General features: G+C 39.0%; 2 protein-coding genes and 2 non-coding genes across 6 annotated transcripts; 3 read left to right on the top strand and 1 right to left on the bottom strand.

Moving 5' to 3' along the window:
- Positions 1-583: 583 nt before the first annotated feature.
- Positions 584-21,051, bottom strand: LOC148676111 (kidney mitochondrial carrier protein 1). Of its 3 annotated transcripts, none has more exons than XM_088602767.1 (10): positions 20,842-21,051; positions 12,100-12,191; positions 11,120-11,267; positions 10,025-10,119; positions 8,160-8,245; positions 4,020-4,115; positions 3,488-3,612; positions 2,728-2,866; positions 2,279-2,359; positions 584-2,004 (listed from the first exon to the last, which is right to left on the bottom strand). In XM_088602767.1, the coding sequence occupies exons 2-10, from the start codon at positions 12,161-12,163 to the stop codon at positions 1,963-1,965; spliced, it is 876 nt and encodes a 291-aa protein (XP_088458893.1). In that variant the 5' UTR covers positions 12,164-12,191; positions 20,842-21,051; the 3' UTR covers positions 584-1,962. The 3 variants fall into 3 exon arrangements, with proteins under 3 accessions (XP_088458893.1, XP_088458901.1, XP_088458883.1); XM_088602775.1 differs by lacking the exon at positions 20,842-21,051 and adding an exon at positions 18,218-18,311; XM_088602757.1 differs by lacking the exon at positions 20,842-21,051 and adding an exon at positions 17,099-18,067.
- Positions 20,214-24,941, top strand: tpt1 (tumor protein, translationally-controlled 1). The gene is made up of 6 exons (XM_088602820.1): positions 20,214-20,370; positions 21,051-21,124; positions 21,696-21,880; positions 23,448-23,553; positions 23,739-23,855; positions 24,493-24,941. The coding sequence occupies exons 1-6, from the start codon at positions 20,343-20,345 to the stop codon at positions 24,493-24,495; spliced, it is 513 nt and encodes a 170-aa protein (XP_088458946.1). The 5' UTR covers positions 20,214-20,342; the 3' UTR covers positions 24,496-24,941.
- Positions 23,599-23,671, top strand: LOC148676110 (small nucleolar RNA SNORD58). Its single transcript, XR_015931071.1, has one exon. It is a non-coding gene; the product is annotated as a small nucleolar RNA SNORD58 (small nucleolar RNA).
- Positions 24,020-24,147, top strand: LOC148676109 (small nucleolar RNA SNORA31). Its single transcript, XR_015931074.1, has one exon. It is a non-coding gene; the product is annotated as a small nucleolar RNA SNORA31 (small nucleolar RNA).
- Positions 24,942-25,871: the final 930 nt, after the last annotated feature.

Here is a 25,871-nt window from a genome sequence, read left to right as displayed (position 1 = left end):
ACTTTAGGACAGACATCTGAAAGTCTCATTTACGACCAGCAAACAAGTTGTCCAGGTCTTTTCAGAACCTCTCTCTGCCGGAACACTTCAAAATTCATAACACTAGGTAATCATCATGAGCGATAAAGCAAGTCCAATACAGAGTCACCAATACAAAAAGTAACTAAAAATACTGATATAAACTGCATCTTTTTGGCACCAGATTCCTTTACCTATGTGTCGCTAACTTAAAATAAAAATAGGTGTCTGCGGAGACTAGCAGGTTCTTTTCTGCTTGTTGGAAATAATAACACTATGCAATCAAAAGACATTAATACACATTGGACTTCCATACATACAAGGATGAACCCACTCGCCAGATTATAAATATTTAACTCTATTATTGAATTAACACAGCTACCTGAAGAAGACCAGCCAGATATACAATGTGTCAATTCCAGAATTATTACACAGTGAATGTTTGAAAAGGTTTTAGCTTGCTGTTTTGGCTGGCTCAAATTAACTGAAAAATGAATCGTCATACACCTGATATTATTACACTGTGCTGCAAAGTCATTATAGCAAACCAAAATGAAGAAAGCCCTTCTCTATGGTCATTAACATGAATACAGTTTAATGTCATTGTAAGAAAGCAGCCAAAGAAAGGCAAACACTAGTCCTCTTCTAATAGCCTGCTGCCAGTGTCACAAATGTACACGTACACAGGCAAAAGAAAAGCTTAGATATCACCAGCTCTGACTACTAGTCAGTACAGGGACACTAACCAGCCCCTGTATGATGTACTGTATAACTAGCTAGGGCAGATATTATGCATTAAAAGTGCCTGGTGCTTTTGAGGTACAGGATTGATTCAAAATGATTAAGCAGATTACTTTTTCAGACCTGACAACTCTTAGTGCAAATTAGATTTGGATGGCAGCCATTTATGATCCTAAACTACATTAAACTTCCAAAAAATCTTTACCTGCAATTCCTCTAGGGACAAAAAGGTCACTTCTACTTGTCCTGGTTTTAAACAGTCAACAGAATAATTCCTAATTCCTTTTCAATAATTTAAAGGTCCATCTTGGGTCCCAAATCAGAATTCAAGCCTGGAATAAATCCTATATGGTCAGCAGTCTTGAAATATTTATAATAGTTACATAATTTGACACTTACACATCTGCATACCACCCACATTATAACATATTTTGAACAGTTTTGTTTTTCCTTATGAGCCCAGAATAAACATGATAAAAAATGAATCATATCCACATCCACTATGGCAAATGTGTGTTGAAGTTTTGAAAATAAATGCCTAGAATTGCAAAGGAACCTGTTAACTGAATACAAAAACTGCATATGTTGCCCTAGGTAACCCTTACATGAAACCCTCTCCTAACATGAAACATGTACCATATAAACTAAAAGAAGATAAATTAAAATAAAATAAAAAGTATGTTCCCAGAGATACGGGTATTGAGAAATACGGGTCTGAATTATCATATATTTATGTGTAACACAATGAATACATTACAATTCATTTTGTGATCCACATAGTGTGCTGTTACATTGCCAAGGACTTTTTTAGGACAACCCTACTTTCATTTACCATGTTTCCATATGGTAAATTACAACACATTTAAGGGATTTACCTCTTCACGCATCTCTTACAAATACTGTATATACAAATGTTCAAAACTGCATTCTCTGCATCTACACTTCACCATAATCCAGCTTTCCGAATAACATCTCTTAAGGCGACTAAATGAACAGACCCATGTTTTGGCCCCAAGAAGGCACCATCACTTCCAACCATTTCCATCTGTTTAGAGACAATCCATCCATGTTGGGCAACATACACTAACATGGTCAGAGGTACATACATCCAGGTGCGGAAGTCCAGACAAGACGGAAAAAGCAAAATCTTTGGCATCAGGAGCCAACAGTTTTGAGGTGTTATTCAAACTTCCCGACACAGAGTCAGACCTCAATCTTCTTTAGCTGCTCATACGTTATGAAGAACTGAGACAAGAAAGTTAAGGGGAAAAAAAAGTAAGAGCGCTGTAAAAAAAAATGCATGCTTTGTGTTTGTTACTTTACAATTTGATTTTTGGACTACTGTTCATTGTCAGCTACAAAACAAAAAATAATCAGCAAAAAAACATAAGGAAGAAGTAAAATATACCTAGTGTAAATAAAGGGAAATGTCAAAGCAATTTCAACAGAAATAGAAACACTTGAGTGTAATGTGCATATACAGTATCTGATGTGCAAATAATGCAAGGAAAAAGGATACAATGATATTCCAAGGACCCAGTCTCAGCCAGTTAGGAAAAAATCCTTTATATAGTGCAAAGAAACCTTCTGACCTCGATGTCTGAAAAAGAAAAAAAAACGAAAGTCTTAATCTTCTAGACATTTTCTTTTGTATTATAAAATACACTACTCATGCAAAAATAAAATAATAGGCTACCTACAATCTCAACCGTAAAAATATGTATAAATATAAGTCACTATGAATGAAAGCATTGGCTTTATTATTATTATAGTATAAAACACTTTTTTTTAAACAAATTCAGATCTCAAGTGGCAAATATGGACTCTCTGGATACCAGAATCAATCCTTGGAGAAAAACTACCTTAAAATGTCCATTCAAAGTCATTCACAGCACACACCAAAAGGCCTCTCAACCATACGAACACTGGGCACCCATGGCCCCAGTGGGCAGTGCCCCCCTGATGTACCTGCACTAGGCAGTCCAGTGTGCCCTTGTAGCCTGAACACGTTCCGTCAAGAAGCACTCGCTGGTTCATCATGCGGGTCCGTACAACATCGACAGGATTGGATGCCAGGGCTCCTGCCAGCCCACACACAAAGCTTGACCTGGAATGGAGGCATTGTTAGATAGGTGGGATCAGGAACCTTCTGTCTTCAGCCAACTAGGACAGACAGGATCCAGTGAGAAAGGCAGTAGTAAAGAAGGACGCTTGTAGCACAGAGACTTTGATCATAGGCACAAACAGGCCTGGTGCCCTGCAGAGCAAGCTAGCATTTCCACGGCAGCCAGCCACACCTATACTCTGTCAGTCAGGCTGGTTGCCCTGTATACCTTATTAGATAGCAACCTTGATTCACCTGTGAGTAATTACGTCCTTGATATCATTACCCTTTGATTTTAAAAATCCCTAACCTTCAGCGTCTTTTTGCAAAACATTGGTTATTAATTAGGTTAGTCTTTGTAAAGTCTGCATACAATAACACTAAAATCACAGGTATTTATGCTTTCATCAGAAGGGCATCACTTGGCCAGTTTCTTAAATCTGGTGATGAGAGTTTAATACATCAGTGATCAGGTTTCTGAGACTTTTACCAGGCTGATTTTGCAAGTTCATTTTGATTACACACTGATATTGAACTCCACATACAGCCCAGAGCCGAGCTTCAAGAACTTCTGCTCTCTTTCCATCCAGCCACACAGCTCCCTCTCTCATTCAGATCACTCACACAAAGTGTGTGTAGACGGTGTCCCCCATGTAGCCAGACAGGATCAGGTGCTTCTTGGTGAGGTCGTACACTGGCAGCTCCACGCCCACCACAATGGCAGCTCTCTGAGCGGTCAAGGAAACCCCCTGAAGCAGAGCAGCACATCTTCAATAGGCACTCATTTACATCCCTCTTCTTCCAGTGATAACAGGAACTTTGTAAAACCATGTATATTTCCTTCATGAAGTCAAAGTTTACACTGTTCATGCATCTCCTCTACAAATGATAAAATGACATGTACTTATGAAGGATAAAATTAGGGACCCTCACCAAAATAGGGAGCTGGACCCCTAAAATATGGTCATTATTTTGGGCAGAGAAAGTGACGGAGGTCTCTCTCATGCTCTTCAGGTCAACCTTCCACTGCAAGAGTCTGTTCACTTGGACTGTGGCTCCCTAATGTTTTTGCCAGTTTTGAAGGTTACAACGCACATTACAGTGGCCCAGAGAAATGTTAAACCTAAGATGAGCCATCACAGTAGGGAAAACTTACTTTCCAGAGACCCCGGGTTCCTTCCTGCTGATAGATATTGATAAAGTTTCCGATCATTCCTCCCTGGACCACGCTTCCTTGGGCTTGCATTCGGATCTAGTGAATGAAAAGGCACAGAAAAACGCCCTGTAAAAGCCCTGTACAGTATATAGATTCTACAGTGAAGTATGAATCATAATGAAACAATTAACAACACCTAAAAAACAATATACCCCCTTATAATTGGCTAACACAGGAGGCTTGCCAGCATTTGAAAGTGATTTCTTAATATTTCTGAGATACTATTTACTGTTTCACGACCTACTGTACATGTCAGCCCAGCAGTTCTCAAACCGGGACCCCTTGTGGACCAGACAGCTAGTACATTGGTTCATGGAAAAGAAAAATCAGATTTAAGGCTGAAACTATCATCGCTCCAACCTGGCTTCCTGCCATTGAAGTCAGTGGAACTGCACCAGTTGTCTCGTGAACTTACCCAGGACACACACCTTCACTCCCAAGAACTGCTATGCATCATACATACATTTCTTGAGGCCCAGATGTTTAGGTGTGTAAATTACAAATGTAAACTGGGCACAGATTATTTCTTTGTTCTGTTAGATTTCTATATATACTGGAGTGTAAAAAAAAATAGTAGTGTGTAGTGATCAGCAAAATGTTTGGAAATTGAAAAGGGGTCCACACACTCAAAAAAGTAAAAAAGCACTGTCTGAGGCTATAAAATGCACAGAAATGTTCTACATTTTAAAATATTTTAAAACATAAAACAGTTCACGAAAGAGAGCAGACTATTCTGCCAATTTAGTGTAGTTGGTGCCTAGTAACAGACAGATTTGAGAATCCCTTCCAGCTGTTTCCTGAAAGAAATGACGACATAGACATCACACTTTTGAAGGATACTGGAAGCATTGGCATTACTATTTGCTTGGTGTTCCCTTGCAATAATATTTGAACACATTTTCAAAGCATAATATAGTCATATTCTGCCACCTGTATAACAGTGCTATAACAGCCTTGCTCTGCTAACCTGATACTGAAATACTCATACATGCCTTTATTTAATCATGATTGGACTATTGTAACACCAATGTTATGGAGCTATCTTCTAGGTTTCTATCGTCATTGTATTAAGTAAACATACATGGCATTAGCACAAAACACCCATCCTTAGGGCGCATTTATAAGGTACAGACAGGTCTTGATCAAGATTTTATTTAGACATGCACGGGTATAATCTTACAATTGATTCAAATTCGAATTCTAATTGATCTACATTCACAAAAATCAAATCACACAACCATCACACACAACATCATTTTTCATAGAGCACTTGCTCTGTTCCGAGACACTTCTCTCATGGTCAGTCACTGATATTGAAAACAACACATGAAGTAAAGATGAAGGTAAAAGCAGAGCATATCACCTTGCATATTAACAAATACTGGACCAGACCCTCACCATTTTAGTGGTATCTGACAGCCTGAACATGTTTGAAGGGGACAAAATTTGGAAGGCGCTCAACTGTTTCTAGACTCATTATATTACTATTACTCCTCATAAGACATGAGTATAAGTATTATGTGATGTAGTTCCAGAATAGGTCAATCCAGAATAAGAAGTGAAAGTTCCCATTTCCTTCAGATTCTGAACCAATAGAACCTTGAAGCTTTATGGTTTAGCTTTTCCTTAGTCCTAAAAGCCGTTACGACATTGACTTCTTACATCGGTCCGTTCACTTTAAACTAGCTTGCTATTTTTGTATCTTCTGCTGAGATTTCAAACTATTTGGAATGCCAGTAACCCTTCTGTGTCACAGACGAAGCAAATTTGACTAAGGTTAATTTTTAATTGCTAATCTATCTTTTAAACGCACCAATACATGTGTTTGTGGTCTAGTAAATGGCACGGGGAACAGCAGTAGCCATGAGTTCTGCCAAGCATGTCCACAATCCTGTCAGAGCCCTGAAGGTTTTATTGATAGTAGCTGCAGCTGACACTGGCAGCAGACAGTGTGCTGGTTTGCCCTGTGATCTTTACAAGGAATTTCACTGTTGAAGGAACCTTCAAGAGTGAAACATTCCATCACCATTTCGGCTCTGTATGCCATCAAGTCTTTGAATGACTGACAAGATCTTTTTGCATTTGTCCACTGGAGTCAATATGGCATTTCATTTTCACACTAGCTGGGATCCCAATTTAAACTGCTCCTTTAAGGCCAACACACGTGCACACTTGGGTAAGCATTCTAAACACATAAAATTATACTACAACAAGCAAAACTGCATATGCTACAATTGCAACGCACGGCCTTAGTGTTCTCTTCAGATGCAGCTATAGGCCGCAGATGAGTTTGGCTTCAGTGGAGTGCATACTAGAAAAACACAATCCTAGATTGCGCTCTTTCTCTATTATAGTCACAAGACCCTAGGAGAAGCTGCTGTGTGTCAATACATTGCACCTAGGGCAGGAGTACAGTAATATACATAGATCATGAGTGGTCTGAGTGGGGATCTGTGTTAGTTTACAGGCTACAAAGGAGCAAATACAGGTTAATTCCATGCTGAATAGTCAAAAGAAGGGGGAAAAAAAACTATTTCGGAAACCCGAACTTTGTGTTCTTCCTTTTCACTTTCTTTCAAACATCTTCAGACCACCTCCACTGTGATCTAAAAAAAAACACTGCAAAATTTCCTTTTACTTTGCAAGCATGGAGTTCCCTTCTGCTTGTTCCTATAAATATATCGGTAAATACAAGCTGCACCGGTTATGCCAAGAGTCTCATTGACAAAAAGAAAGAATATCTTAACAAATAGACTGGATATTTGAGTCAGAGTCACCAATTCAAAACAAAGTTTCACAAATGTGAAACTACCATTACAATACAGGTCTAAATAAAGTTTGATTGGGAACAACATGTTATGTTTCCTTCTGAGCAGTGCCCATATCTGCTTTCTTTTCTACGCAATGACAAGCTATTAAAAAAAGAAGTACTTCCATGTATAACAAATACTGGCATTCCTTCAAAACTATAGCCATGGTCACTGTGTCTATTTTAATCCATTACCAGACGCGCAGTACGAAGTCACAGCGTGACACAGGACAAGCTGTTCCTTTCTGTTCTGAACTCATTCAACTACTGAACTCCTGGCACGATTAAAAAAATAACTGACCTAGAAGAAAGTGAAAGCTTTTACTTTCAAAGAAATAAAGGACAAAATCCTGACTTTCAATATTTCTACATTAATTACTTTTTGCTCTAATAAAATCTACACTTAGTGCTACCATGGGGAAGAAAAGGTAATCCTTTTTTTGATACAGTAATCAAATATTCTGCAGAAATAAAACTTTTAAGCCTCAGAATAACTTTTGCCCAGGAATTTACAAAATTGCCGAATGGTTTTCAACAATTTACTCTTCCACCACAACTGCATAAACATCTAACACAACCAGAAACTAAAACACCCTATTAGCATAATAGTTATCTGTTATTAGCTGTAGGGCTGTAACACACATGCATTTAATTTATTCAGCCCAGAACTACTGCTTTCAACTGAGCACTGTCATTTAAACATGCGACATAAGAAAATCTAAAGTCCTTGTTTGTGGGTCATGAAGTGTTTCTTGGTTTATGCACTTGATAACAGGTACTCAGTAAAACAAAGCAGCTAAAATAAATACTTTACAGACTCATTGATTCCCAACATAATATCACCATGGTATTTCTCTAATTAAATGGTCAAATAAAATATTCACCCACGAGTCACGTATTGCAACATACGACTTTCTCACACTAAAGGATAGTGGATTTTACAGTTTCAATGTCTCATTTAATGATCTATAAATCCTAAAGTTTGGTTTGACTATTGTATTGCTTTCACACTGTGTCAAGAAGAAATAAAACATCAACATAAGCACCCTCAGTCTTTTTTAAAATGTGCTTCTTCAAACTCATGTGCTTCCCATTCTGAATTTTTAGTTCATGTTTTTACTACCTACAAGAAACATTCAGGACTATCTACATGTCATCTATCATGTTATTTCCCAGTTCTTCCAGAATATTGCCTAAAACTTCCTGGATTTTCTTTGTAGCTCCTGAATGTCCTTTTCTGGACTGAAGGCATCTCAATTCACCCTTCTTACCTTGAGCACGTCGGTGGGGTTAGCAATTGAGGATGAGATCACTCCAGACAGAACGCCACACAGCATGTTCATCACCAGTGTCTCATCTGCACAATACAAAACACTGCATTTAAGATGTGGTACTAAAAAATGCACACCTGCTCCTGCAAATCTCAGAATCCACTCCCCCAAAGATATCACATTTCATCAAGTAACCAACCTCCACCTCGCTGAACTTTTTTCCCTTTTAAGCTTTTTGTGAGCACTATTTTCTATGCTCTTTTAAATCCTCTATACTCTCTCCTTTCCCTCCTTTTAAAAGACCATCTTATTTCCAATTAATTTTGGATGACAAAATCTTTGCGCAGAAGGTTCTTATTTAGAATTTTATTTATTTATTCATTCATTCTTTTGTCTTACAAATCAAAAGAGGATATATAATGAATATTTGCCCTGACCTCTCCCAAGACAAATACCTAATACTTTTCTAAAATGCATTTTTTTAATAATCTAAGAAATGTAATGTAAAAGGAATATGCAGTTGTGGGCAACCTGCTGGCAAAGCAACAAACAGAAACTGGGTTAAAAGTCAGAATCCACAGGGAACATCTTACTGGCAGCAGTCTCCATTGGGTTTCCTGGCTACTATTCTATTGCTATTCTTTAACAATTAGAAAAGACTACAAACTGCTTGTACTCATTTGTACAAGTTGCCTGGTTAAGCGCTGTTCTGCCTGATGTTAATAACTCAGTTCTTCACCGAATCTCACAATTTAAGTGATTACTTATTTTCTGCCATATATGTAATCATAACATTCCAGATAACAAGATCAAAAAAGTAATAGAGAACTGCAAACTCATTAATAGAAAATGCAATTTAGTAAAACAATTGGAATAACAGCTTAGCTCTGCACCTACAAGTTAAATATGACTGCATTCTCTAATACATAAATGGAGTCATATTTAAAGTACAGGAGCATCCAACCATCTGATTTTGATTGTTATAATGGTTCAACATTAGCTCGTTTCTCCAGGGCTCAAACAAAATGTTGTAATTTATAAATATTCCTTTCAAACCAATGAAAAAGGCACCTTGCCTTGTGCATGAGAAATGTTATTCTGCCTAAGATGCAAAAAAAGGCCTTAGTGGTCATGGCCACCTGAAGGTTTTAACATCTGTAAGCTTTATAAACGGTACTGGGTAAATATTTAACTAAATTACTCATTTTCAAAGGGTGTGCACTGTGCATTTGCAAATAAATAATCCTGGTTGTTACTGGCTAAATTTTATCAACCACTTGTAAAGTGTGACTTTGGGTTCCCATCTATAAACTACAGAATTTGCATATTTACATTCTCTGTGGGATAAAAATATTTTTTTAAAAGACTCATCACAAGGTTCCAGCAACAGAGAGATTACATGTCTTAAATGTCATAAACTATAAAAGTAAACTCATACCATAGAACAACATGACTACTTTTTAGGAAAGCAGGTAGAAAGCAAATTTAAACAAGAACACGATTTTATTTCTACCAATGCTTACGCTGTGTGCTTTAGCACACAAAATGGAGTAAATTAGGTGAGAAAATAGGACAAATTGAGTAAATTATTTAAAATAAATGTACAAACAAACATATAAACTACACTTTTTCAACCCATTATTCACGCAAATATTATTCCATAAAAAAACATATAGAATACCATCATTTAAATGTAAAAATATTCTAAGGATTCCAACCAATGTAGGCAGACCTAGAGGCAAATGAATCAGCAGGCTGAGAAGACTGAAAAGAACACTAGTACAAGTCCTACTGACTACAGTAAGGCAGCAGCTACTGAGGGTTGCGTCAGACAGCACTGCTGGTGAGGGGTTTCTCTCACTCACCTTCTGGCCTGTCCACAAACAATCGTTTGAAGCTCTGGTACGTGCCAATCTTGATGGTGCCATAGGAAGCCTGCCGGAGCATCGCAGGAGCAATCCTGGAATGTGCCACACAACCGTGAGAAACCAGGAAAATAACTAGACAGGAGTTAGAAGGATGGTATCTGTATTTTTTCCTTTACTGGACACTGTTCCGAATGCTTAACTGTTGTCTTGGAAATGGTAACATAAGATGGGGCTCTTGTCATCTCTTGGCTTCAGAGGACATCCTGCTTTAGGTGACACAGAGTTCAGCACTTAAAAGAAGAAATTAGTGGAGTAAGTGGGTTTCAACAGCTAGAGGAAAAATACTGAAGCCTAGGGGCTCTTCCAATCAGCACTCATCCTGACTTCTACAGCATCCAGTGGTCTGAGAATATGTGACTCTGCACTGGATGAGGGAGTCCACCTCACCAAAGCCGACAGCCATTTGTACAGCTGGGCAGACTGGAGAACTGGGGTAAAGTACCCTGTACCTCACTTACATCTACAGAACCCTCGGGAGAAGACTTGTTATTGCTTGAATAGGTAAAATCATTAACAAGTAATAATAAGTAATCATACCTCAAAAGGTACAGAGACTCGAACCCACAGCCTTCCACTAACGAGTCCAGAGTCATAATCACAACTCTACGCATCCTTTTTTGCAAATAGCTAATCACAAATTATACAATACGACTGGCGTAATTTTACCATTTTCAATCAATAACAAGACTCATTCTGGGGTTTCTGTAGATGGAAATGAGATCAAAAAGGGAATCGAGTTCTATCTCACCTCAAATTACCTTACATTTAATCAACTTCTACAAACTAAAGGGAATAGCTTAAGGAAACCTCCTATCCAGCAAAAAAGCCAACGTACAGACTTCAGCTCACAACAAAACAAATGCACAAGGCAGTAGATGTAAATCTAAAGTGTGGTTTTAACAACCAGAATAAAACAAAAACTGTATTAAATAAAAGCAGTTCAACACTCCTTGGATTAGCATCCTTTACAATCCTCATGACATTTGAGTTCTTCTGATCTGGCAGTACCGATTAAGGCTCTGTCTTGCTTACCCTGAGTATAGTGCCCTGAGGCCTTCCTCTCTGCATATCCGGACAAAAGCATGGAGCATTCCTCGGTACCGAATCTCTCGGTACTTACTGTCGCTGACCTGGCCTTGGACCTGCAAGCGCGTTTTAGTGAGGTCAATGGGGAAGGTTCCTGGAAGAAAAACCAGAAACCGTGGTTATAACCAAATCTAAGCGCTCTGCCAGGTAGTGAGGTAACATGGAAAAAAACTAAACTTAATAAATAAGTGCTAGGGTATGTGTAGAAATATATTTACCCCCCTGAAAATAATTATTCTCTGGTAACACTATGTACTCTACTACCCATTTTTCTACATCACCAATCAATTTTTTAACCCTTTTAAATCAAGACCTCTACCAATTTTGCTAGAATTTGTTCTGTGACAAAGTGATTTCTGCAGAAATGTCTATTTCACTTGTATAGTTATAGTTACTGCAATTTAATTGATTAATGACAGCAGTTTTACAACTGTACTTTCAAACAGCTGTGCCATGTGGCATCATTTAGAACCTTGTACTGGGTAGATCCTGATTAATAACTACTTTCATGTAATATGACCCTATTTTTATTCATAAAAAAGTACAAAACAACACATTCCGTTAAGAATTAAATTATTTTTTGCGCTCATAATCAAACAGACCCTTAAAAGATGCAACCTAACAGAACAGTTTTGTCCATGAAAACAGTCACAGGAAGCAATAATGAATGCCTTGATATATAAATTCTTGATATGCCTGAAACACACACTAGTCCCTCCAGGGTACTTTAGCTCCTTGTAAAACTTACTGCTTGCCGGCAGTTCTCCTACCTTCACAGGCCATCAGAGTTTTAAAAACTGTTCCCCATTTTGTGTTTTAATGTAGTCAATGCAAACAGCTTTCCCACTTTAAAAGCCTTGTCTTCAGAAGGATAACTATGCGCATAACATTGATTTTAAGCTTACAAATAAAATACAAACACTTACCACACTCTGCAGTCACAGAAGCCAAGCCTCCATACACAAAAGGCTTCCAGTTCAAATTAGACATTGTGTGCGCATATGCTTCCTCACGGATTCTGTAAGAAAAAAGGCTTTGAGCTACAGGCCGTCCCAGCTAACAAGCACTTCGGTACCATGTGTACTTCGAAACAAAGCAAGCCAGTGGCCTTATCTCCAGAGGGTTCGGAGATAAGACACAGTTGTCAGGACAGGAATTCGACTCCTTGTTCCAGGCTAAAACACATCAAGAAACTTGTCAGACCCCACCTACCCCTGCTGTGCCCCTCCTGGCCTCTGTCCAACCTCTTGCATTGCTCAACACTACCGGATGGAGGGACAGAAATGTTCGCCAAGGTCACTCGTGAGAAGTGGAGTTGGGCTTGTTTGTAAAAACAGATGTTTTCTTTGTTTTTGAGCAACACGCGTTGCATTTTTGTGGCCTTTTTTTAATCTAGAGATCATATTTGCCCTTTTTTGTTTGGAACTAATTTTGAATTTTTTTGTTTTTTTTTGTTGGATTTTTTTCAACTTTAAGTTTAAGTAAAACAAAGTTCAAGTCACTATTATTTTAGAGTCCTCTTGCAATAGATAGATAATACTTTATTAATCCCGTAGGGAAATTGATGAACTAAGTGTGAACTAACTTATGAACTAACACACTAAGTGTGTCTCAAATGAAAAGGGTAACTGAATTGAACTAATAAGGTTGGAAAATTAAGGAATGTACAAATGTAATAATATCACTCTTTAATTTCGGCTAAACTTGTTTTCAATGGCAGTGTCAGTCTTTCTGTTAACACTGAAACTACAACAACAGACATCTATTCTTCTGTGTTTTCTCTTCAAATGTGAGAGCTGCCTTTCCAAAATGTTCCAAAAATCCAAAGGTCTTTTAAGATATTGTCACCATGTCAGCAGTGTGTCAGTCCTAAACGTTAAAAAAAAAAACTTGTATCAAAAAAGACTTGCAAGTCTTCATTCTAAATATTTTATGCTAAATCAGGTAGTTTGGAGTAAAGTGAAGTTTCACTGGTTCAATGACCAGTTATTGCTGAGCTTTGCACAACTCAAAACAAGAAGAACTTGTTTAAGACACAGTGTAAACTTATTTTACTTTCAATAGGTGGTATTTGCATAACTATTTCAAACTCAGCTGTCTCAACTGTAACCATTAGCGGAACTGGCTCCATGCAGTTGAAATAGGATGGGCTGTGAATTCACCACGCCTAAAACAAATTTTCACAATACTAATGGGGGAAAACAGATCGGGGGAAAATTGGGGAATAGCTAAGACAATACCCAATATGCCTAACAAAAACTTCTACACATTACACACTTAAGAAGCCCCTAAAGAAAAATAAATAAACCTTAATTACTAAAGCTATGTTTTATTCTTGATGGATCAAAAATACCAATTTATGGGACCTTCTGCTAGTTCACGCATAGGCATTCTGTGCACAGACTATTATCACAAAGACTCATGTATACAGTTGGTGCATGGCACTTATTAACATAGTGAGAAGTCTTCCCTAAAGAAACCTTAATTAGTCCAAGAACAAACACTGTCTGATTTAATCTATGGAAGAGACACTAATAAAGATGAAGTCTAACACAAGTCAGGGCAGATAAGGTTTTGACTGGTCATGAAGGCTAGTGGAATTATTTCATGGAAACAGCACACTGATCTGATCTTCTGTTTAAAGACAAAAAAATTGGTTTGAAACTCTTTCAATCAGCATCACAGCTTCTAGTCCCAGTCAGATAAGGAAAATAATAAAGTCTTAGTATACTATAACTAAATATGATGTGATTTAGTACTTGGTTATATCTAAAGTCCATCAATTGTTGCAGAGCTGCTTCACCTAAAGGAAAATTGCAGCAAAATGAGTCCAATCCCCAATCCCAAAATCCCAATCTGTGACCAACTTTTCTTAGAAAGAGTCCTCAACAGTGTTAAACACAGACACCCGCCATCAAGTACTCAGTTTTATTTTGGGATTGGTGGGTGGGCCGAAGTTTTGATTTAATCAGGACTGAACTGAGTCATGGGACCTCAATGTCTGGAACACATGCAGGCAAATCCCCAACACCACCTCAGTCGCTGTCTGGCACTCATCCAGGATGGACAACGGGAAATAAATGCAGTAGTTCCCAAACCACAAACTTGCAGGTACGAATATAAGAAACAAAGCAGCTGAATGCCTGTTGACTTAATGAATACCTATGGTAAACAATGCAGAGGAATTCACACACAAAATACCCTGAACTCCACCACCTCACTATGTACCGGGTGACTGTTTTCCAACTCAAATACTGCCTGTGCCATCCATCCATTTTCTAAGCAAATTATCTAATTCAGGGACCCGGAGCATATCTTGGCAAGCAACGGGTGCAAAGCAGGATACACCATGGACAGGACGCCCGTCCATCACAGGCACAGACAGAGACAAACGCACACACTCACACCAGGGCCAATTTTCCGAGAAGCCAGTTAACTCACCAGAATGTGAGGGGAAACTGGAGCACCCAGAGGAAACCCAGGTGAAAAACAGGGAGAGCTTACAAACTCCAGATAGATAGCACCCTAGAAATTGAACCCAGGGCCCCAGTTCTTGCAAGGCAGTAACCACTGTATTGCTCCATTATGATACATATGAAAACACAAACTTCTATTAATTTAAAGGGCAAAAAGCAGTCTTGACTAAAAAACATCTGATACTGTATTCACATTAATAATAATTAAGCATTATGATTGCTTTGCTACACATGACAGAAAATATATTTATTCCTTTGCTCCCAATGAACAACAAAGACAAACTGGCCACTTTAGTGTCCTGACAGTAAGGAAGACAACATCTGGGACAAATGCTCCTTGCCCAAAACAGTAAAGCCAAGAGGAGGATCATCAGTCCTCTTCTCCACTGAAATGGATCAAACTGCTGATAGGACAAAAGGGGAAAATAAGTACATATTTTTATCAGCTCTTTTAGAAAGTATAGTAGATAAGAGCTGAACTGGAATAAAAAAAACCAACAAAATCTGTTCAGGACCTGAGGCAGGAATACCAAATGACCTGGCTTCTTCTCCCTTATACTCACAGATATCAGACAATTCTGTTCTACTGCAGTGGATGAGGCCTACAGAGGAACAAATGGGGCCAGCCAATTTCCTGTTCCTGTCAACTGAAGAGCTGAGGTCTAACAAGACCTATTCATTCCGGACAGGAATAATAAAATATTTTGTACACTAAAACACTGAGAATGTGCTTTTCTCTGTACATGGAATACATTAATATTTAATATTTGGACAATAACACACTAAGAATTTGCTTTTCTCTATACATTCCAATTTTGTTGTGGGTTCATGCATGATATAGACAAACAGCCTAGATGTAACTGCCTGTGTTGCTCTGTGTGCAAACAATGAACAGTTTATCTTCTTAAAGTATATAATTTGTGGTTCTCCTTTGTTGCTATTTCTTCCTCTAACAGTCCCGCTTCTGACAGAATGTCACAAAGTCTAGGCGCAAGACTTTACGAAGGAAAAACACATCAGCAATGTACCAGCCTGGTGCACAAGCAATTTAAGATTTCTCATGCAACTGGAAAACAAGTACCTATCGAATGTAGAGCTACAGTACAACCACATACCATTCACTCTCCTTCACCTTTCAAACAAGTCTTTTCAAGTTCCCCCTTCCCCCAATCGGTCATTACGAAGAAAAGCAGTGCGTGCAAAAGCAACAACATGAAAAGATGTGAAACACTAAACAGCAGATATAAACCACTACTTTAAAAATCAGATCATGAGTGGCACAGAGGATAGCACATGAAAAGCCAATGCAGGATTTTGGAAACTACATGACCTTCTGTGTCCTCTGCCACAAATAAGTATTAATGTGCCCTCCAGAGTCCAAGAGAGGACTCATTTGTCTTCACTGTAATCCCTAGTAGACACTGACAGGACTCTCTTCTTTCACCGGCCACTGAAAACTAGGTGAGGCAAAAGCCCTTGAAGTCCGAACATTATACATATGTGGGTTTCTCTGAACACACAGTTAACTTTAATGATTGCACAGATCTTATTGTAAATTGAATGTTTCCTAAATTTAAGCAGCAGTTTAATTGTACCCAAACGTAAATTTATCAGCAAGGCACACACATTCACAGCTGCTTTCCTAATTATACAGACAAAATATGTCTGCCACCACTCTTCATCTTTATATACTACTGTATATTGACCGTGGAGACACTGGGCTGTTGTCACATTTGGGCAACTTCCTCTGTGTGGTCCAATTTAAAAACGACACCATTGAATCCTAAGATGCAAAAGTATTAGAAAAAAAAGCAGAAGCGATAGACTCCCGCACAATCTTTTTGATGTTTCCAGACACTTAAAATAATACATATTACCTTAAACTAATCATATTAATAATTGTATCTTAACAATTTAAAAAACATGTTTTGCATTGCACTGATACCTACGCCTTTATGGGTTGGGGATTTGCCGTTTCTTACAAAAGCTTTCTGAAAATGGAAATATTAACATGGAATAAAAAGAAATTAAGCTTCGCATATCAATTAATGCACACAAAGCAGTATGTTTTTAGCTCCATCCATACCAAAGCGTCCACGAATTGTGGGCTTTGCCTTTTAGGGTCTAATAAAAAAAAAAGTTCCATATTATCACACTTACATAAATAGTAAAAACGAGTCTTTGAGCAGAGAAACTGCGTAGCACTTTTAGGATTGTATCATACCTGGAACTTATATCCCCCAAAATTTCAACACGATTGCTGCATTCATTAAACAGCTTGTTTATACCGTATTTCGTTGAAGTTGAAAAATAAACACTTCCTGTAAATGTTTTGATGCTGAACAACGCACGCGATACAAAACTACCACAAATGCAGAACAGTAATACGGGATAAAAACTACTTAGCAAGAGAATATAGGAGAACAGCGGATATAGAAAAGCTACTTACTTGCAATGCAGGAGCTTGCTTTAAAAACCGTGTTTCTCGCCGAAATCGACTGATTCTCCACGTTCCTTCACTCCGAGAAATACGAAAATTCAATAAAGGCACTGACGAGTTACGGCAGAAATAATGAATCATACACGTGTCGTTTATTCGAAACGCTTAAAAGCCCTTGCTGTGGTTTGGTTCTACTTAAGTCTGCGTGAAAAACAAGGCTTAATTGTTTTCATGCGTTCACCTTCAAGCACATTTTATGGTCTTTTCGAGCTAACGGATCGGATTAAAGAAGAGACAAGTTAATTTCACTCGTGGTGCGGTGGCATCATACGCGCTTCTTCCGTCAAGTTCTCACAAATGACATCCAGACCCTCTGCAACAAACCCGCCCAGTAGTTCTGCTCACACACCCCCCCCATCCGCTCAGACCGACAGCCCTTCCCTTGCACAACGAAGTAAATCGATGTCACATAGTAAGGTGCTGCCATTTGAGTTTTAATATTATAATTTTAATATTATAATTATAATAAACCGTAGTTTACAGATCGTTGTTTAGGAAATATAAACGGAACACGGTATTGTTCTGTACGCCGGTTACAGCCCCTTTTCAACAAAATACGCCATCCCTATTCCAGTTTGCAGGCAAAGATACACGGATTCCTCCTTCTGTTACACCGCTTTACCAATGCTGCCATCAGCTTTGTCCACCCCGTCCTAGTCACCTCTCTCAGAGAACATTCTTGCCGTCTGCGGGCCCGAAAAGCTCATCACCCTACACTTCAAATTTATGTAAGGCCAAGGCACTCGTAAAACTGGCCAACTTAATGAAAAACTGTTCTTCTTTCCGATTTCTGGCAATGTAGTCAAGTCTAGTTGTTTGGCGTGGTGAGGATCCTCGTTATCCTGATGACACAGAGGGTTTCGCTCGAAAGTTATTCTACTGAGCGGTGCCCAACATCGAACAACACAATGCTTCTCTGTTGCTTAGTATTTCCAAAGAAAATGTACACTCAAGGACCAGCAGAAGGCACTATCAAGCAGGCACAATAGAGTAAATATACAAATAAATTAAATAATGACAATGAGTCAGTTGAGTTAAGGTAATTGTAAGACACTTTCAGACACGTACCCCCTAATTTCCACTGGCTCCACTGTCTGCAAACACGTAACCAAGTCGACTACAACAAACCCCTCAAACGTGCTCTACAGCTGCAGCAGAAGCCTTCGGGCTCTCGGTGTATCTGGTTTTGACCGTAGTTTCAGAGCCAGAACAGGGAAAACAGACATTGACAAGTGACTTATTATGCAAATCATGCCACAACAAGTGAAACAGTGAAACGACTGAAAGTGGACAATTATCCCTTTAAGAATGTGTATAACTTAGTAGAAGATTGTATGATATTTTAGAGTGTGCACTCATCGTACGATTGGTATACATTGTGGAATAAAGTTTATTTTGTTAAACAAAATCGGGGTCTGACCGATTCTCACTGACTTGCTGACTTGCTCGCGGTTTCACCCATTTTGTGACGGGTATGAATCGGGTTCTGTAGGCTAGGCTTTGCAATTATCAGAGCGGTACTTGAGAAAAACAAAAGTTTGACATGCATGTAACACGGGAGCACTTTTGTCTTTAAAACTGCCTCAGAGTTTGCGTTTAATTCCTGTACAGGAGACCATGGCAAGCCATGCTATTTTATGGGCCTTAATTTTAGTCAGTCTGTTCGATTGTTTATTTCAATATTATTTGGTGCGAAAACGGCAAGAGATTTGTTTTTTTTTTACATACTTTACAAGTACATACTTTTCAAAATAGTTAAGTGAAGCCTTCAGGTGGTAGGATTTGCCAAATGCGCGCAAAGCAGCAAACAGGTAATGCAGGTCTGCGTTTTTAAAGTACCGTCCGTCCTCTTAACTGCTTTAGCCAGTACAGGGTGGAGCCGGAGCCTTATCCCGGCAAGCAAGAGACGCAAGGCAAGATATCACCCTGTACAAACACGCACGTACACCAATGTTAGTTTCCCCAGAAGACAATGAACTTACCAGTATGTCTGTGAACTGTGGGGGGAAACCGGAGTAAACCCACATGAACAAGAGGAGAACATGCAAACTCCTCATAGACAGCACCCCAGGAGCTGAACCCAGGGCTGCGAGGAAGCAATGCTAACCACTGTGCCTAATTAGGATTGTGTTTTTGTACAGAAGAAAACATAAAAAATGATAGCATTTAGGGCTTGTCAGGCATCATGCACATAAAAGAAACGAAACAATGAGCATAACACATAGGCAGCGATTAAAACTATAGGCTACACAATAACTATTCTAACTATATTCAGCATAATTGGACTACATGTATATATTGCATACACCATGGACACATAACAGCTCTGCTCACATTGAGTTTTATTCAATTTAAAAAATGTAACCTCAATTTTGTGATTTTTGTGTTTTTGTGAATTTTTGTGACTTATGTGAGCTCGCAGAAAAAGACATTTCATTGCCAGCAACTACTGCTGCACGCCGTATTGTTGTGCATTTGATAAATAAACTTTGATTTGATTTGATTTGATTTATCACAAAAGGTCACCCGAATATCGGTACTTTGCACGTTGCCTGCAATATGAAAGCCATAATGTCACAGGTAATTACCTAAAACAAACATCTTTCCCTTTTAATTTAACCTAGACCGTTATTAACGATCGATTTTTGTATGGGTTTGGTCAATACATAAGGGCTTGATATTTAGAAGTAAAAAGGAGACACCGAGCACATGGGCGGAGTGGGAACACCACTTCGAAAAATCATTCACAATTTTTACCGTAATAGCATGATAGTGTTAAAGCTTTACAGCCCGATTAATTTAAGGTGGTCTGTATTAAGAACGAGAATCGCTCGATTTGAGCACTTCTCGAAATGTTGCATAAAGTATTGTAATGCTAATAAAAATGTGGTTATGCAAACCAGGTTTCAGAAATCCGCTCCAGACTTGGATCTTATTTTGCCGATTAAAAAAAAAGTTTGTTGGTTCTTCGCTTCGCACTTCAAAGACCGTAGAAGACAAGCGATACATTTTAACCCCTCTATATTACCACCAGGGGGCAAATTTGTTTCAAAGCTTGTGGCTCAATGACGTCAACGATGCTGCCAGTATCTAAGCTGGGAAAAAAAGTATATCGCTCCTTTTCAGCCAGATCCGCTAGTGGGGAGAGCAGGAGCCATATTTGAATCAAACCCTTAAAACACAATCCAGCAGAATGATCATCTACAAGGATATCATCACCGGTAAGAAAGCGATGTATTCAGAAGAAGCAGTTTTTAAGATTTAGATTCTGTGTCTATTTCTTACCGTGGAAAGAATTAATTCGTAATATTTCACTTTTTTTATGCCCGTGTTTTATGAGGCCTAGTAGCGTAGGCCCCGGCTTGATACTGAACTCGCAGGATGCTGATTGACCATGATTTTGTTCTTTTTCGTTTGAAAATATTGTCGTGTTATAGGTTTTTAACCAGTCCCGCTAAAGAAAGACAAAAGCGAGTGATTTAATACAATTTCTTAGCTAAGCGGTATTTACGACAAGTAAACTTCGGGGGCCGGTTTGTACCCCCCCTATAAAGGCTTTATTCATGAAATTCCATTAGTATTTTACTTGTACGTGGCAGGATGAAATACTACTCAATCGAATAGTGAAATCGGTTGCTTTAGTATCTTATTCTTTGTAAAGTAATTCAAAACGCGAAGGAGATTTTTATTACCTTTTGCCCCCAGTTGGGACGCATTTTACGCTTTAAGAGGGGCCGAAGTATTTCTGCTTTTGTTTGTTGGAATGTGGCGGGACCTCTTCTAGAAATATTCAGGCGGGGTGTGAAAATAGCGGAGCTCAGTGGCATCCCGCTCTGGAGCCGGGAAGTTCAGTGAGGGCTGCTGGAAGTCGGATTCACGTCACCAATTTTCTTTCCTGCAGGAGATGAGATGTTCTCTGACATCTACAAAATCATGGAGTCGCCCAACGGAATCTTAATCGAAGTCGAAGGCAAGGTAAGGGGTTTTCGCAAGAGGCCGAGGTGTGCAGAAACTGTGGGGCTGGGTGTGGGGGGTGAATCAGCCTTGTTCACTGCGAGTGTGTTTAGTGGGGCGCTTCTCTGACGTGATCGTGACGAACGAGGGAACGTTTCCGGGTTGAATGGGAGCTTTAGAAATCGGCAGATGCTTTGATTTCCACACACACACACACAAAAAGAGTGCGGTGTTAAAAAATAAAGTAAATCGTTTCAGGCTCCTAGGTTATAGTGAAGTAATGGGAAATGGAAGCACAGCTTCCATTCTGAAATAACTGAATGCTCCAGATGTGGATTTATAGCTACTAGTCATCCTTTCACTTTTTCCTTTCAATGAAGAGCTTGTATGACTGAAAGGATTCCAACTCTGTTCTGTGGCTGCTGAGGTCAGTGGGAGAGAGTGAAATTTTGCCACGAGGAGGGAGGCCGGCGTGCCAAGTGGGCAGCCTAGGCTGAAGCTGTGGCCTTTGAGAGCCCCGCGTGAGATGGGCGTCTGCATAGAGTTTGAGCGGCTCCTGTAGACCCCCCCCCCCTTTTGTTCTTTGTTTTAGGTGGTCAGCAGGTCAGAGGACATTGACGACTCTCTCATCGGCGGCAATGCGTCAGCTGAACTCCAGGATGAAGGCACAGAAGCCAGCACCGTCAGCGGCGTGGACATCGTCTTGAACCACAAGCTGCAGGAGACGGGCTTCACCAAGGACACGTACAAGTCATACATCAAAGACTACATGAAGACGTAAGTGAGCGCCGGAGACCGGATCGCCGCCTTCGGCTGGCTGCATCGCTTGACAGGCCCAGAGCCTTGGGAAAGTGGCTTGAAGGGTTTTTTGTGTCGATGCAAGAGCAATTTCCTCGCGCTTTCTGTGCATCTTTGTCCGTAGCTGCTCAGATTGAAGAGGGGAAGACACGCTTTTTTCCCCTTTTGATAAGAATTATTTTTGTCCCTTATTGGGGGGAAAAGCCCAACATTTTAAGTGTCCATTCACAAAGCGTTTGCATTAATCTGGCTTTGAACAGAAGAACCTTTTAAGATCATAATGTGGTTTCTTGTTTTGGGAAGTAGCTGTTTGTATAACTTTCTATGTTATACTGAAATTCTGATGTAGTAAAAGATTTCAGGTGCTGTGAGGGGTATTTGGACTGTTTTTAGAAGACAGTGTAAGTATAGATTTTCAAGTTGTCATGGTGTTGTGGTATTGGAGTAAAATGGACAGCTGGAGAACATATATAAAAGTACCGTTAATGTGTTAAATTCAATAACTTCCAAAGATTGTGGTTGAGGCTGGAAGACCAGATGATATTATCCTGAAGTACTGTAAATAGAAGGTAAATTGTAGAATATATAACCTACCTTATGTTGAAACCTGAGAACTGAAAAGATTTTTCAAAGGTCATTTAGATGCTCCCAGATATGGTTAAAGAATTGCACATTTCCAGATCCAAGCAGAAGGCAGAACAGGACAGTGTTTTGTCTTGAATACATAAACATCTGAATCCCCTAGATTTTAGATGATGAAATGGAGACTTGCGGTAAAAAAGTCCTTGATATGTGCTGGAGCCAGATCATTCAAACCCATTTTGGTTATTGTCTTAATCCTAATCAGCTAACCAGTGCTGGGAAGCAAATACAGGAATAGTACTTTTAGCTGACTCAGACTTGAGCTATTGACAGACTGAATGTCTGTAATGTCACGCTGCAGTGTTCTCATTAATTTTCTAGATGCTGTATCGCATACACCACATCAGATAGACTGGTTTTCATAATAAAAATGATTACTGGTATTTTTGAAAAAACCTCTGCCTTAAGACTAATCTTGAATTTATAGATGCTTTGTTCACTAAACTTCATGTACATTATTTATGCAGACAATGTGGAGGAGTAGTAATACAATCCCATGCTACTGTTTAATGTAAATGCTGACGCTTCCATAATTAATATCTAACCAACCGTTTAATGGTAGGCATGGCAAATGCAGTATTAGATTTAGTCTGGAAGAGTAGTTGGATGTTGTCAACATTAAAAACTGATTCCTTAAGAATTGGTGATCTGGCTTGAGGATAACCTATGAATACTAGTTTATAAACAGCTGGAATCGACCAAGCTTACTTGAAGGCACCCAAGTAAGGCAAATATTTTTACTGTAAAATGTCTGGGGTCTGCTCTCTATCTTGTATAAGGTGGCTGACAACTGCTGAAAATGGTTAGCAAACTCCAAGTTAAATTGGGAAATTACATTGGATTGGACACTTGTTCAATGTTCTGTTGTGTTTAACTGGTCATGTTTCTGCATTCTTTCTGACAGACTCAAAGTAAAACTGGAGGAGACTAATCCTGAAAGGGTAAAACCCTTCATGGCTGGAGCGCAGGAAGAAATCAAGAAAATTATGGCAAATGTCAAGAACTATCAGGTACGGGAGCAGAAAAGGTCGCTTAGCAGCAAAGAACTTAGCAGTGTGCCATGATGACTATCTTAGGACACCTTTGGAGGGTTTTATCCTATGAAACGAATGCATTTCTCTGAGCACTTCACCAAGGGAATGTATGTGGAGCATTTCTGCTTTCAACTGTGATCTGAAACCTTTTCCTGTGTCAGTTTTTCACAGGTGAATCCATGAACCCAGAAGGAATGGTTGGATTACTAGACTACCGTGAAGATGGCATCACTCCATTCATGACTTTTTTCAAGGATGGCCTGGAAATTGAAAAATGTGTAAGTACTCATCGTTTGCCAGACAAGTGCAATTAGTCCCCCATTTCAAAAATACATTTAAAACACCTTTATTATTGTGATAATAATTGTAGTACAAATTTATTTTTTATTAAACATCCATGTTCATTTTAAGTACCTACCTACATCACTCTGTCTCATCACTTTGGCATCCACTGATAGACCTAAAGCAAAATGTATTGGCTTTTTGGTTTGCACTCGGATGCAATATCAAATTCCTTGCACTTTCTGGCTGTCACATTTGGCAGATTGGATTGAATAAAGGAAGACATGATGTTAGAAAAAAACGTTTGACGTTGAATTCTATCCATGTCACTATTTTAGATCCTTTAGCTTTTGAAAGATTGCATAAATTGCATTTGGTTTTGGTGCTAGAGGTATACTTGACTGCTGGTTATAAGGTATTGGCCTTAGCTTGGATTACATGGGGCTTACATTTTGTAGAGTGAAATGCAACATTTGTACCAAACAAAATGTACCGATTAAAATATTGCTGTGATGTGGTTTAAATGCAGATCAGAAGTGCATTTTAATTAACTGTACCCTACCTGTGTTAATTAAAAAAAAAAGTTTGTATTTCAGGTGATTTTAAATAGTATTTTGTATCCTTTGTTTTCAGTAATGCTTCAGGATCTAAATCTTCATCATAACCGGCTGCTGCTTCTCATCACGAATTTAACGAACGTGGACTGGACTTCATTTGCTGTTTATTTGGAATGGAAGCATTATTTTAGACTGTAATATCAAAATAAAAATAAAAACTTACTTGGTCTATTGATGGCCTGAATCACAGATGTTGGAGAGCATCAGAGGAAGAATTTACATCACCTTATCCCACAACAAAGTCTGAAGTGAATGGTGCAGTATGAAACAGTTTTGTCAAAGGATTGTCGTTATGAGCAGGGAAATTTCAATTGGATCTATTTTTTCAGCTCATTAAAACAAATTCTCAGCCTCACCGCTTGCCCCGTGTATGCAGCTAAATGAGACATGAACTCCCTCTCCCCCAGGATTGATCAGCCCCTGACTTGAGTTGTAAGAAAATAAACCACTGGATACAATTTCTCATTCATTGTTTGGTATCTTAAATGTTCTTGCTTGGCTTCAATTTTCTGGCTTTTTGTACAGTAATGCAAGAGAAGTGAGAGTACAGGAGCCATGAGGTGTTTTGGGACTGCTTTGTTGACATTTGGAAGGCAGGTAGCTGAGTTCCAGGATTCTGATTACAAGTGAAGGTTAATGATGATAGTACGGACACCGGTGAGAAGCTCTGCTTCTCTAAAGGGTGCTAAATCACCTGTCAAATATACTCCCACATGGTGGATCACTATTCCTGCAGGAAAGAACATTGATTACCACCATTAAAAATTGATGATTCCAAATAATTGGTATTTATCACAAATGACAGTTGGAGAACAAGGTATAAACTTGAGAAAAACGTAGTAGAACAGAATGTGCACATTCAACATGCTATTATGACTGATTAAATTCGTTTAATGCGTGTTGCTTAACCTTAAAGGAGCACCACAGAAGTATGGGTAGATGGATGGATTGTGCCACAGGTGCATTTTGTCTGTTGAGAACATAGTCAAGCATCAAGGTGAAGGATGATTCATCTGGATACATAACATTTCTCGGCGTGGTAGTCCCACCAGATTTTCAGACATTTGTAAGGTGTGATGAGCATTTAGTGCACTACAGCCCCGCTGTGGAGTTCTTGGGTTGAGTGTTTCTCATTAACTGCTTGCTGCCCAAAAATGTTAAAAATTGCAATCAGTTGATCAGCAGTTACTCTTTTGATTTGCCTGACACTTCTAATGAACACTCTTATGATCCTAGGGTATTCTCTTCTGTTCCCTGGTGTCTTTTGGCACCGAGTCTTTGCTTGGGAATTTCCATGCTGACACTAGGGAAACACCACCCTCACTAAAGCTCCTGCCAAACGTGTCCCCACAGCCACTCCTCTCAAAGTCACTGAGGTCTCTTCTTACAGTCATG

Source organism: Lepisosteus platostomus, chromosome 2, assembly GCF_059453375.1.
Source record: "Lepisosteus platostomus isolate fLepPlt1 chromosome 2, fLepPlt1.hap1, whole genome shotgun sequence".
Taxonomy (NCBI): domain Eukaryota; kingdom Metazoa; phylum Chordata; class Actinopteri; order Semionotiformes; family Lepisosteidae; genus Lepisosteus; species Lepisosteus platostomus.
This window is presented reverse-complemented; position numbering and strand designations above follow the sequence as displayed.